Genomic DNA, 14499 nt, shown 5'->3' on the forward strand with positions numbered 1-14499 from the left:
TTGGATCATTGTCTTGCTGAAATATCCATCCCCGGCGTAACTTCAACTTCGTCACTGATACTTGAACATTATTCTCAAGAATCTGCTGATACTGAGTGGAATCCATGCGACCCTCAACTTTAACAAGATTCCCGGTGCCGGCATTGGCCACACAGCCCCAAAGCATGATGGAACCTCCACCAAATTTTACAGTGGGTAGCAAGTGTTTTTCTTGGAATGCTGTTTCTTTTTGGACGCCATGCATAACGCCTTTTTTTATAACCAAACAACTCAATCTTTGTTTCCAAAATGAAGCTGGCTTTTCCAAATGTGCTTTTGCATCCCTCAGGCAACTCTATTTGTGGCGTATGTGCAGAAACGGCTTCTTTCTCATCATTCTCCCATACAGCTTCTCCTTGTGCAAAGTGCGCTGTATTGCTGACTGATGCACAGTGACACCATCTGCAGCAAGATGAAGCTGCAGCTCTTTGGAAGTGGTCTGTGGATTGTCCTTGACTGTTCTCACCATTCTTCTTCTCTGCCTTTCTGATATTTTTCTTGGCCTGACACTTCTGGGCTTAACAAGAACTGTCCCTGTGGTCTTCCATTTCCTTACTATGTTCCTCACAGTGGAAACTGACAGGTTAAATCTCTGAGACAACGTTTTGTATCCTTCGCCTGAACAACTATGTTGAACAATCTTTGTTTTCAGATCATTTGAGAGCGGGCTGTCCATGCTCGGCGACCATCAAACTTAACTGAACTTGAATTGTTTTGTAGAAAGAAATGGTCCAAAATCCCTTTATCCAGGATCCAGGAACTGATTAAAAGCTACAGGAAGCGACTAGAGGCTGTTATCTTTGCAAAAGGAGGATCTACTAAATATTAATGTCACTTTTCTGTTGAGGTGCCCATACTTTTGCACCGGTCAAATTTTGGTTTAATGCATATTACAATTTCATTCAGTTGCCATATTCTGACACCTGTAACTTTTATATTTATATGTATGGAGCAGGGAAGAAAAATGGATTGAATATTTTTCTGTGTTTATAGTTTGAGCATTTTTGGATGAAGGTATAGCTAATATGTTTATATTAATATTTATTTATTTTTGATTGTGATCTAATCCAATTGAAAACCATAGGCTGCTTATGGCATCTTGTAATAGAAGCTTAATATTGACAGACCTGAGAGACTTAAATATGTTTGGAATAGATTGTCAGAACCAGGGAAAGGGATCCTGCTCAACATGGCGGTGCTCGTGTATGGTAGAATAAATACAATAAAATCTATATTAATATGTTAAAGACAGTAAACTGATAATGGCAGAATGATATATTAATGTTGGTATACTGTATACACTCGAGTATAAGCCAAGTTTTTCAGCACAGTTTGTGGTGCTGAAAAAGCCCCCCTCGGCTTATACTAGAGTCAAGCAAAAAAAAATAAAAAAAAAAAAAATATATATATATATATATATATATATTTTATTTATTTATTTATTTTTGGGGGGGTCTATAACCAGCCGCAATGGTAATGTATAGAATCTCCCATAAAATAGTGGGAAAAAAAGAAGCTTCAATAAAATATATAATAGAAAAATAAAATAAATAAAGGTTCTAAATCCCTCCTTTCCCTAGAATACATATAAAAGTAGAAAATTACTATGAAACACACACACATTAGGTACTTTTGCACCGGTCAAATTTTGGTTTAATGCATATTGCGCATTTTCTGTTAGTACAATAAACCTCATTACAATCCTGAAATATTACTGTGTCCATCAGTTATTAGATATATCAAACTGAAATGGCTGTTGCAAACACCAAAATATTTAGAACTAAAAATGATTAAGATTAATAGGGGTGCCCAAACTTTTTCATAGGACTGTATCGGGCCCCCAATTATAAGGAGAACTGCAACTGTTCTCCTTTTTATATGTAAGGTGTTTTCTGGTTGATCCATTCAATCTATGAATTCTCCTACAAGGCTCCAGAGTCAGTAGGTCAAACCACCTACCCCAGCTTCGACTATTTTTCCACAGCCTTACTCCAGATCCAGCTGTAACTGCTTCAAAGTTCTTTTAATTCAGAAAAAAAGGAAGTAATTGCGATAATAAGACCACAAAGAGGCTTCAATACCTGCTGAGACAGAAGAGTCCAAATAGGATCCTCACTTGACATCAGACAATGTCAGAGTAGGAAGAAATAGAAGCTTCTTATGGGAACCTTCAACAACTGACAACGAAAAGGAAGGACACTTTGAGAGAAATGGTTGCCTAAATGTGTGTTATATATAGGCCTTTGCTTGCTAAAACATAAACTTATATGTTAATATTTATTATCTTTTCTAAATTACTATGAAAGTATATATATGCAATAAACTCTTCATCTAATTAATTATACAATGTTAATAATATATCATATAATACTTCATAATTAATCATTTCATTTTGAAGTCAAAGTCGGTAACGTTCTTCCAACTTCTCCCAATCCAGGCCCCAAATCTATGTCTCCAACTCAAACTCTATAGGCCTGTTCTCCTGATGGGGATGATATCTTTAGTACAATAATGTCCTAAATATCTATACATCATGTGATACCTGATAATGATCATGCGATAAGTTTGTTATAAACATTGAATTGGTTTTCTATCACCTTTATGAACTAATATTTATCATAAACTATTCTTTTTATAAAGGTTCCTTGTGTGAAGAAAATATCAATGAATGTGCTTCTAGTCCATGCAAAAATGAGGGCACTTGTATAGACAGCATAAACATGTATCACTGCCGATGTGCAAAGGGATTTCTTGGTAAGTTTTGGAATGCTTTTCTATCAGTACAGTATACTGTTATTCATATATATAGTGTACACCTGCTATATAGCAACTCAAACTTGCCTATATTAACCTCTTCCGCTGCATCCATTTTTTGCCACTTGTTTTTGCATTTTTGTTTTTTACTCCTTGTCTTCTAAAAGCCATAAGTTTCACTTTTTTGTGTAGGGCTTTTTTGTGGACAAATTTTACTTTGTAATGGTATCATTTAATATTCTGAACAATATATTGGGAAAGTAGAAAGAAAATTCTAAATGAGATGGAATTAACTTTCATGGGTACCATGATAAGTGCCAAATGATGGGTGCCAAATGAGTTTTGCCAAATGAGTTTTGTTTTTATAGTGTTTTCTGTACAGCAGAAATGACGTTTTGCCTATATTTTGTGGGTCTGTACAATCATGACAATATTAAAGTTATATGGTTTTTGTTATATTTTAATAACTTTACAAAAATACAAAACTTTGAAGAATAAAATAATTTCATTCAGTTGCCATATTCTGACACCTGTAACTTTTATATTTATATGTATGGAGCAGGGAAGAAAAATGGATTGAATATTTTTCTGTGTTTATAGTTTGAGCATTTTTGGATGAAGGTATAGCTAATATGTTTATATTAATATTTATTTATTTTTGATTGTGATCTAATCCAATTGAAAACCATAGGCTGCTTATGGCATCTTGTAATAGAAGCTTAATATTGACAGACCTGAGAGACTTAAATATGTTTGGAATAGATTGTCAGAACCAGGGAAAGGGATCCTGCTCAACATGGCGGTGCTCGTGTATGGTAGAATAAATACAATAAAATCTATATTAATATGTTAAAGACAGTAAACTGATAATGGCAGAATGATATATTAATGTTGGTATACTGTATACACTCGAGTATAAGCCAAGTTTTTCAGCACAGTTTGTGGTGCTGAAAAAGCCCCCCTCGGCTTATACTAGAGTCAAGCAAAAAAAAATAAAAAAATATATATATATATATATATATATATATATATATATATATATATTATTTATTTATTTATTTTTGGGGGGGTCTATAACCAGCCGCAATGGTAATGTATAGAATCTCCCATAAAATAGTGGGAAAAAAAGAAGCTTCAATAAAATATATAATAGAAAAATAAAATAAATAAAGGTTCTAAATCCCTCCTTTCCCTAGAATACATATAAAAGTAGAAAATTACTATGAAACACACACACATTAGGTATCCCTGTGTCTGAGAGTGCCCGGCCTACTGAATATAGGGGATCTGCAGTGCTCCTGTTCTGTCGGGAAGGGGTTAATAGGAGCACTGCAGATACCCTATATTCAGCCAGACTGAATTCCAAGTGGGGGAAGAAAAAACAGTCCTCAAGCTCAGGGAAGGGGCAGACAGACAACCAAAACACCCCCTCCCCTTCCCTAGCACCCAGCAACTACTGCACCCAAAAACCCTGACTATTTTAATTTTTGAAATTTTCCAGTAGCTGCTGCATTTCTCCCCCCCCCCCCCTCAGCTTATACTCGAGTCAATAAGTTTTCCCAGTTTTTTGTGGTAAAATTAGGGGCCTCGGCTTATATTCGGGTCGGCTTATACTCGAGTATATACGGTACCTTAGCTGGTATAACACAACTGGCTCAACTGTGCAGTTGATATTCTTTTGTCTGATCATAAGCACAAAGATCTGAATTAATTCATTCTTTATGATAAGTCAGAAAAGCAAAATGAGATATTTTAAATTTAATATCTGAAAGTTTTTCGGCTGAAGAAATTTCATTGATGGATGCACACAAGTTGCCAGGCTCCAGAATAAATCCTCTTTGACTTCTGGGACATCTTATGGTGCAGTAATGAATTGCTTTTTATTAAACCTGTACAATTAATGAACGTATTTATAATTCTATGCCAAGTGACCTACTATTTCATGGATCACAGGTAGTGTCCACATGGGATTTCTTTCATAATTTGTTGTACATTTTAAGAGAATATAGAAATCTTGTGATGAAAATGTCATATAAAGAATAATTTAAAAATATATGGAATAAATAAAAAAAAAATACCATAATACCTGCTCCTTAAACATAAAATCAAATCCAACAGACATTAGCAGTTTTTGTTTGAATAAAAGCTAAACTATTACAGATTTGGCGCCCCTAAACCAGGAACATGCCCTTATGCTGCTGATAATATGCAAACCTGATAATATTGTTCCCATCTTTGCCTTGCTAAGGAGTTTAAGAATACTTTCACATTTCAATCTGTTTTAGGTGACTTCCACCTCAAAGGGTCCATTCACATGGAGAAAAATGGTGAGGAATTTGGTGTGGAATTTCAGCGCTAAAAAAGCGCTTCCCATTGACTTCAATGATTTCCTTTTTCTGCTAGCAGAAGTCAACGGGAGGCTTTTTTTTTTTCATCACTGAAATTCCACATCAAATTCCTCACCATTTTCCTCCGTGTGACTGGCCCCTTAATCCACAGAAAATTCTGCTGTTTTAATGGGAGAAAAAAAATCTGCGTCCTGCTCAATCTTGCCATAGATTCAGACTGATTCAGTTCCTGCCCATTAGGCCCATTCATTTGGGTCTAATCAGTAAAGGGAAGCCACAACAAAATACCAATGCTGGACATTGCATGCCACGGTAATCTCTCAATGAAGAGGAATTTCTTTTCATTTCCTGCCATATGGACCTACCCTAACAAGATATAATGTCCCAAAGGTGAGTCCAGGATTCATTTTGGTGACTTCTGGGACAGCCAGGAAGGCTAAATCTTGCTTCCCTGCTCATGCATAGTTAGAGGGCATTCACACGGAGTAAAGTGGCGCTGATTCTGCCACAATAACATGCAGCAGAATCAGCACTGATAAAAGGACTTCCATTGAGTTCAATGGGCTCCGCCATCCTGGCGGAACACATTGAAATCTCAGCACACGCAGAGATGCAGCAGAGCTGTGGGTGCAGCAGGGTTCAACGCACACTCAGCACTGCTACATCTGAGATGCAGCAGAGCTGTGTGTGTAGCAGGGTTCAACGCGCACTCAGCTCTGCTGCATCTGAGATGTAGCAGTGCTGAGTGTGCGTTGAACCCTGCTGCACACTCAGCTCTACTACATCTCTGATGTAGCAGTGCTGGCTCAGCTCGGATGCATCTCCGGAGTAGCCAAGTTCAGCGCACGGCCAGCTCTGCTTCATCTCCGATGTAGCAGTGCTGGCCATGTGCTCCGCTCGGCTGCATCTCCGGAGATGCAGCCGAGCTGAGCACAAGGCCAGCACTGCTACATCTCAGATGCAATAGAGCTGAGTTACTCCGAAGATGCAGTCAAGCTCATCGTACGGCCAGCACTGCTACATCGGAGATGTAGCAGTGCTGGCCATGCGCTCAGCTTGGCTGCATCTCTGGAGTAGACGAGCTGAGCGCACAGCCAGCTCTGCTTCATCTCTGATGTAGCAGTGCTTGCCGTGTGCTCAGCTTGACTGCATCTCCGGAGTAACTGAGCTGAGCCTGCAGCAGAACTAGCGTTGATTGGCTGAATGCTGTATTCTATATGGCATTCAGCCAATTAATGCTGGTCAATGCATTCCTATGGGAAAAAGTCAGCTCCCGCATATTGCAAGCTGACAGGGATCCCGACATAATACAGGTACTTGGGCTTGTTAGATGCCCTCAGGAATGCTTCCCCTGCTGTCCCAGTTGCATTCCAGGGTGTTGGCATCATTTCCTGGGGTGTGATAGTGGACTTGGTGACTCTCCTGAGTCGAATGGTGGGATCTCCTGAAACAAGCATTTTTCCCCATAGACTATAATGGGGTTCGATATTCGTTCAAATAGTCGAATATTGAGCGGCTATTCGAAACAAATATCAAATATTTTACTGTTCGCTCATCTCTAGTCATGAAAGTGGATAACCCCTTTAACAAATCCTTGTTCTGCACTTAAAAGCCACAGCCTAAAGTGTCAGTTATTGCTGCACAATTCACCTGCAGCTTCAACCTTTGCAATGCAATTTCATGTGAGTTTTTGCCACAGGAGCTTTATAAAGGAACAAACTTCAGTTTTCCATTGGGATATACAGCAGTGTTTGTCCTATGTGAGCCATGTACAGGAAAAAATTCTACTGTAGTGTACATGTATAGACAGATATTAAAATATTCTCTGTGGTTGGTAAAGTACAGTACACTTTAAGGATGAGACCCCACATTGCGGAAACGCAGCTTTTTTTGTTGCAGATTTTGCTGAGTTCTTTTGAGACAAAGCCAGGAGTAGATTGAGCAGAAGGTAGAAGTATAAGAACTTTCTATATATTTCCCATTCCTTTTGTAGTCTTTCCTAGGTTTGGCTCAAAAAACCGCAGCAAAATGTGCAACAAAAGAAGTTGCGTTTCCGCACTGTGGAGCCTCAGTCTAAAAAAATAATAATTGTATTTTATAATTGATTTTCTTATAGCGCGCACTCATACTGCACATTACTACCGTATATATTACTACAGTATATTCATCTACATTGATTGAAAGTCTAGCCATCTAGTATACTTGTACCTTTCATATACTATGTGGTGAATGTAAATGACAATATTGCAAATCTTTGTTTAACCCCTGTTTTGTATTCATTGTAGTCCTTTCAGCTGGAACCCTCTAGCGAGAAGTCGGATCTGTTTTTGCTGTTTCCTTTTTCATACTTAATAGCATAACAACTTGTTATTACCTCCCACAATGACAATGGGATGTTCTGCATATATTATGTGTAAAACCCAAGGCATCCAGCTGATGAGGACATTAACCAGGTCACCTTGGCTAATATCACATTTCTTTTATTCCTGGGCATTTTCTTGTGTACGGTGTTGCCTTCGCATCGACATTGCTGTCTATGTACAATACAATACATTCCACTTTCATAAACAATCATAAACGAGTTAATCTTTTTGATTTTCACAGGATAAAAAAAGAATAAAAAAAGAATAACATCCTGCAGATCTCGCCAGCCTCAGCATTCTGTCTTAGGCACCTGCAGAGAACAGTAAATGCCAATTTTCTCAGCACCATGGCTCACTGCAGATGTCTATTGTCTGCTCTCAGCATTAATCCACCTCAGTATCAGAGAAGATAGTTATTATGATCCCATGGCATTCCCGGCTAGAAGGCTACCTATTAGATGATATTGCATGCTTCGCATGACCTTGGATTACATTAAGTAGTCTTTATGTACTGTTATGATCAGCACAAATAAAAACCGCTCTTTATGTTTCTGCCTTGTTTTTCTGCAGTCAGAAGAACACAGGTCACTACAAAGTTCTGTTTTCTTCAATACAGGTAGTTATAAGGAGGTCAAACACATATAAAAAGAGGTGAAACCATGAAAAGTAGCATCTACATGTATGATCATGATCTTATATAGTTGCCCGTACAGTCATGAACTTTTTTTTCATTTTTATATATTACTATAGTAATGTTATTATCAGAATATTCCCTAGAGTGGGAAGTGGGAAGATTCAGATAAAAAATCAGAAAGGAATATAAATTCCTCTATTGGACTGTATGTACCATCCCCAGGAAAAAAAAAAAAAAAAAAAAACAGGTACAGCTAAAACAAGCACATTTAGGCGTTATTTGTACAGCCATATGATGATACCTTTTAAAAACAATTCGTGGGCATGAGTGCTTACATATGTTTAGATTTTTGACAGCCATTAAATGCAGTCAGTTATATAAACAGACAATCTATAATTATATTTTTTGATAGACACACGGACTCAATAGAAATCAATGGGTTCATTTTTTAATGGATTGATGGCTGAGCTACTACATTAAAAATAGATCAGTAGGTTGGGTTAAAAAAGAAAGACCAATAAAATTCATCCCTTGTTTTAACGGTTCATTAAAAACTTCTACAAAATGGATGACACTCAGCAGTCAGACATGGACATGGAACAGGTGAAAAATTAATGCAAAATGTTCGTTCAGTAATTCCTTCCTGACTGATGATGTAATAGTACCAATGCTACCAGTATACTATTACATCATGCAAGCTATCAGTCACTATGTCTAAAGAGATGGTGTTATAGATGAGATCAGAACATCTGAGCACGTAGATGGGAGGGGACTTAGTGCCCCCTACATTCACGATCGCCGTGATTGGTCTGTCAGTTCTGACCAGTCAATTATGGCTAAAATAGGCAAAGATCTGGTGGTGGCACAGTGGATGAGTGATGATTGGTTCGGCACGTTTTTGATTTTTTTGTCCCACACTGAAATCTGTAATTCCTAATCCCTATTCTACAAAACCAATCTAAGGCTGGGGCCACATGTGGTGAATTCCATCCACACAGTGCAGAAAAATACCCTCAGCGGAAAATGCTGCGATTTCCAAAAACGTTGCTTTTTGGAAACTGCAGCATATCAATTATACCTACAGAAAAACTGGCGGTTTTCCTATAAATATATTTGAATCAGAGGAAAACTCTGCAGACTTTCTGTGAAAAGTACTGTGGGAAAAATCCGCCCTGGTTTTTCCCACAGGGCTTTTTCGCTTCTACCCCCTACGTGGCGCCTTAGCCTAAGGGCTCGTTCACACGTGAACAAAGGGGCGGATTTTGACAGCGGATTTCGCTTCAAAACCCGTCCCTTTACAATGGTGGTCTATGCAGACTGCCGGGCTTCTTTTTTCCACTAGCAGCGGGCTGCTGCTAGTGGAGAAAAGAAGCGACATGTCCTTTCTTCAGGCGGAAGCCGTGGCGCATTTGAGCCGACATAGGCGGGGAAAGCCGCGACCGTGATGGTCGCGGCAGGCGGGTTTTGACCAGAGAGAGACGTGGCTGGCCGCAGCTCTCTCTGTGTCAAAATCCGCGCGGGCGCCCCACATATGAACAAGCCCTAATAGTGGTTAGGAATGAATTGCTATACAGATTTATAGAAGTCTCTCTCCGACACACATAGCTTGTGTGCTGCTGAGCTTTGCTCAGCGATATACGTTACTGATCGGTGTCTAAGCTTAATTTTTTGCACAGGACAGCACACAAAACTTGAAAGAGGCAAAAAAAGACCTTTTTATTTCGTGTGATGCAATGTTACAGTTCTTACATGGAATAAAGAGTTCTTTTTACATCTTTCAAGTTTTGTATGCTGCCCATTTGTGAATAAATGGTATGAGGAGACAGTAACTCGTTTTCTGGAACTTTTTGAATTTTTGTTAGTCCTGCTCTGAATGTTTTGAGCTGCATACAGGAATAATAATAATAAAAAAAGCCTTGGCTTAAGCAGTACTGAGATTCTGATATTATTTTATTTAATGAAGTCACGAACAGGACAAACCTTGAAGTGATCCTGAAATTTTTATAATGACAATACATAGTATCTGCCTCAAAATGATCCCATATTTGACACCGGAAAGACGGCATCACCTGAATATCAGAAAGTGTGCCTGGGCTGGAGTGACATGACCCCCCCCCCCCTCTCCCCCACCTCAATCTGTGTACTTATAGATTTTTTTTAAGTAAGTAAATTAGAAGTTAGTCAGGGTAAAGAGGTTTAGTTTAGAGTTATTTTTTTTTTTTTTTATCCAGGGCAACCCCTTAAGGCCCCACGTTGCAAAAATGCAGCTTTTCTGTTGCAGATTTTGCTGCATTTTTTTGAGCCAAAGCCAAGAGTAGCTACAAAAGGAATCGGAAATATATAGGAGGTTCTTATACTTCTACCTTCTGTTCAATCCACTCCTGGCTTTGGCTTAAAAAACACAGCAAAATTTGCAACAAAAAAGCATTTTTGCAACATGAAGCCTCAGCCTTAAAATTTCAGTAACATTTTTTTTTTAAATTCTGTGTTTTTAACCACCATTACAGATACTGTTACAGCTACAAGATACAAAGGAGCAGAGTACAAAACAGCTCATACTTTGGTGAATGATGGGTTCTATGGAACTGGGTACAATAGCGGAGGTCATGGACACCTTTCAATATATTAAGCTTTACAACATGATTTATTTGTGTATTAATCTGTTTATTCTTTCATTTTTTACAGGTACAAACTGTGACATAGAAATAGATGAATGCTTGTCAAAGCCTTGTGTAAACAAAGGTGAATGTAAGGATCTGAAAGGAGATTTTCAATGTGTCTGTCCCCCTGGATATACTGGCAAACAATGCGAACAAAATATTGATGATTGTCAAGGTGGACCTTGCAAAAATGAGGCCTCTTGCATTGATGGAATTAACAGCTTCAGGTGATAAAACTTCACAATAGGTTTCAAGTAAAATAGCAGACTATCGACAGTAGAGGGAATTATTTTTGTATTTATGACTAACTATAGTCAAGGCACAGGATAATGGACAATGATGTGTGAAAAGTACATTGTATAAAAGGACACATATAAACAGTATCATAAAATCGGTGGCAGCAAGACTCTTCATTTTTTTCTATCATAACAGAATCATAAAGGTTCATTATGTGAAACCTAAAAATGCTCACACACAAGTTTTTGATATTTTCTAATGTAGAGTATTGGCTTAATTACATCTATTGCCTACTAAATTGTGATTTACGATTGCTATGAGATGAGGTGTCGTAGTTCAAATGTTTTATTTTTCTTGTATAATTAATATGTTTTTTATGTTGTAATATATGTTTTCGCTATATCAATTTGGACATTTTTATTTCAGTTGTAATTTGCTGGTTTAGATGGTGCAAATATTACAGCTTACTGTGAACTCTTGCAATCAATAACAAATACCCCAATTGAATGTACAAGACTTATACGGACTACATTATAAATTCAGATTTGTTTGAAACAGATCTGTCATACTAGTTAAGAATATAAGAGATGATTTTATTGTGAACAGAACCTTAAAGTCATAGAACAATGTCCTTTTCAAGTTTAAGTTTATTACATGGAGTATTTGCATATACCGCTAATGGTGTAGCCTGTGCAACTATATCACACATAACATAGAAAAAAAAAAACACAATTAGAGATGAGCGAGTAGTATTCGATCGAATACGACTATTCTATTGAATACTCGTATCGGTCGAATACCACGAGGGAAAAATCCATTGAATTCAATCCAAAAACCTCCTCGTGCTCCTCGTCCTGCTACTTCCGGAACTTGGAGGATCCAATGTGTCGAACTTTGGTTTCCATGGAAACCGGAACAACACTCCCATTTTTTCCCATAGACTATAATAGGATTCGATATTCGAACGAATACTACTCGCTCATCTCTAACCACAATATTCTTATGTTTTGTTTTCTGTATATATTGGCAGGATATCAATTGTAGGGGATCATGCATATGGAGATATCGAAGGCTCTGTTTTTTTTTTTATACATATACAGGATGGCTTACATAGGCACTAGAACCATCAAAATAACGGTAATGTGAATAGTCCCCATTCACAGACATTGGATTTAATGCTGCCATGTGGGGTCCATTAAAAAAGGAAGGTCCCATGGCATTATGCACTATCATGTGAATATAGCTTAATATCACTTACACATATCATCCTTTTATTCACATGTATAAGGTTTCATTTGATTCCAAAAACTTCTTCTTGGTGCATTACTTATTTTGTCAATGAGTAAAGTAGTGTTTCTTTAAAGGGATCATATCATTTAAACACATTTTTTTCTGGTTGACATGTAGGAATAGCCTTAAGAAAGGCTAATCGTCTCCTACCTTTAGATGTCTTTGCTGGGCCGCCGTTCGCTTGAAATCCCAGTTCTCGCTGGTATGCAAATGAGTCTCGCAGTACTGGGGGCTGGCCCCAGCGCTCAAACAGCACTGGGGGCATCCCCAATGCTTCAAGAGAACTCTCCAGTGCCGCCTGTATCTTCTTCAGGAACAGTGTCTTGACGCGTCTTCTTCTGGGGGTTGGCTTCAAACTTCCAGGACTCGGGCCTAGGGCAAAGCCGACTGCGCATGACCGCCGGCCACAAGAAAATGGCCGCTTACAATACTGAGATGAATAGCCTTTCTTAAGGCTATTCCTATGTGTCAACCAGAAAAAAATGTGTTTATATTATAGGATCCCTTTAAGAAGGAACCTGTTTCAAATGAGTAATGTCTTTGCAGGCATTGCCATGCAAGGTGAATTTTTGTGTAAATGGATGTTCACATACCAAATAGCCAAAACATTAAAGCTCTTGTCTTTATTTTATGTACTGTGGTTACACCTCATGCCACTAAAACAACTGTGCACAGACTCCTTAAAGCTGAGTTCCCACTGAGTTTTCTGGACCGGATTTTGACGCGGACACCACCACAGAATCCGGTCCAAAAAATCTGCTACCAAAAAAACTCCATTGAGGAATTTAGTGTGGAAATTCAGCGCTGAAAAAGAAGCCTCCCATTGACCTCCATGCTAGCAGAAAAAGGAACTGTTTGAAGTCGAGAGGCTTTTTTTTCAGCGCTGAAATTCCAACCAAATTCCTCACCATTTTCCTCTGTGTGGAGGACCCTAAGGCCGGGGCCCCACGGGATCTAAACGCCGCGATTTGCCCGCAACAGAAACGCTGCAGGAAAAATTGCGGCGTTTTACAGTGCAAGCAAAGGGGATGGGATTCATGCGAATCCCATGCCCACTTTGCGGGAAAAAATGCAGTGAGGATTTGCAAATTGCAGCATGTCAATTATATCTATGGAAACGCTGGTGGCTTTCCTGTAGATATAATGGGAAGAGAAAGTCCGCACAGGAAAACTCCATGAACTTTCTCTTCAAAGCGCTGCGGAAAGAACCGCAATGCAATCACGCAGCGGTTCTTTTCGCAGCGCTTTAGCGCTGCGATTACGGGCCATGGGGCCTTAGCATAAAGGTGTCCTTTGATATCAAAACATTAGGAACAAAACATTAGCAGCGGTTCTTTTAAAAAGCGCTGTCATTTACATTTACAAATGGATTGTCCAGACTGTCGTCTTCTCATTCAGCACTGCAGTTTCTGTTAATGCAGTCTCTTTCCCATTTAAGAGGTACACATGTACTAAGTTGTCCACATCATATAAAAGAATGATGCCTAGAAAAGGCTACTTTCTTCCATTACACTTTAAGTGGCAGACAGGATCAGCATGGGTGACTTCATCTTATAGGGTGGTACATGTCAGAACCATACATTGGAAGAATACAAAAGAAAACCTTTGTGAATTATACAGCTACAACTTGCACAGAGCTTTATTCCTGTTGGTCATTTTCCATATAGGTCCTTGTGTTCACATTACCATTTTGAGATCCTTTGATTTCATCCACAATAGGAGGAGCAACAGACTATAACAGTCTTAGTAATAGTAATAGAGTGACAGGCGAAGATGGGGTGCTTTTAAAGTAAAGAACATGATGGAAGTTTTCTTACATTTGTTTATTTCATTTTGTAAGTTAAAAAAAATGGTTCTGGGTGCAGGACTTTTTCTTCTGTAAGAAAAGCAAAAAAAAAAAAAAAATTGTCAAAATACAGCTTTCGTCATGACATGAGAGTGAATGCAGACTGACTCCAGATGGAATGTTCCATATAGATTCTACAGTTAATGTCTATTGCTCTAATCCTATAATGGATGAGACTAACAGATAATAATAATAACACTAGCGTGAACCCGCCCTTATCATTGTATACTGGAACATGTGTCTGCAATGTTTTAAACTAACTAAACTCCTCCTCCATATGTATCAATGAATTGTGATTATTCAAACCATTGCTTCTCTGTGCTCTGCA

At 38.3% G+C, this 14499-nt stretch overlaps 1 protein-coding gene across 3 annotated transcripts in view; it reads left to right on the forward strand.

Moving 5' to 3' along the window:
- Positions 1 to 14499, forward strand: part of SVEP1 (sushi, von Willebrand factor type A, EGF and pentraxin domain containing 1) — a 260025-nt gene that overhangs the window by 148178 nt on the left and 97348 nt on the right. For all 3 annotated transcript variants that reach the window (XM_075280353.1, XM_075280354.1, XM_075280352.1), the window contains exons 23-24: positions 2680 to 2793; positions 10824 to 11025. In XM_075280353.1, coding sequence (XP_075136454.1) covers positions 2680 to 2793; positions 10824 to 11025 — 316 coding nt within the window. The remainder of the gene's footprint in view (positions 1 to 2679; positions 2794 to 10823; positions 11026 to 14499) is intronic.

This window comes from Leptodactylus fuscus, chromosome 1 (assembly GCF_031893055.1).
Source record: "Leptodactylus fuscus isolate aLepFus1 chromosome 1, aLepFus1.hap2, whole genome shotgun sequence".
NCBI lineage: Eukaryota > Metazoa > Chordata > Amphibia > Anura > Leptodactylidae > Leptodactylus > Leptodactylus fuscus.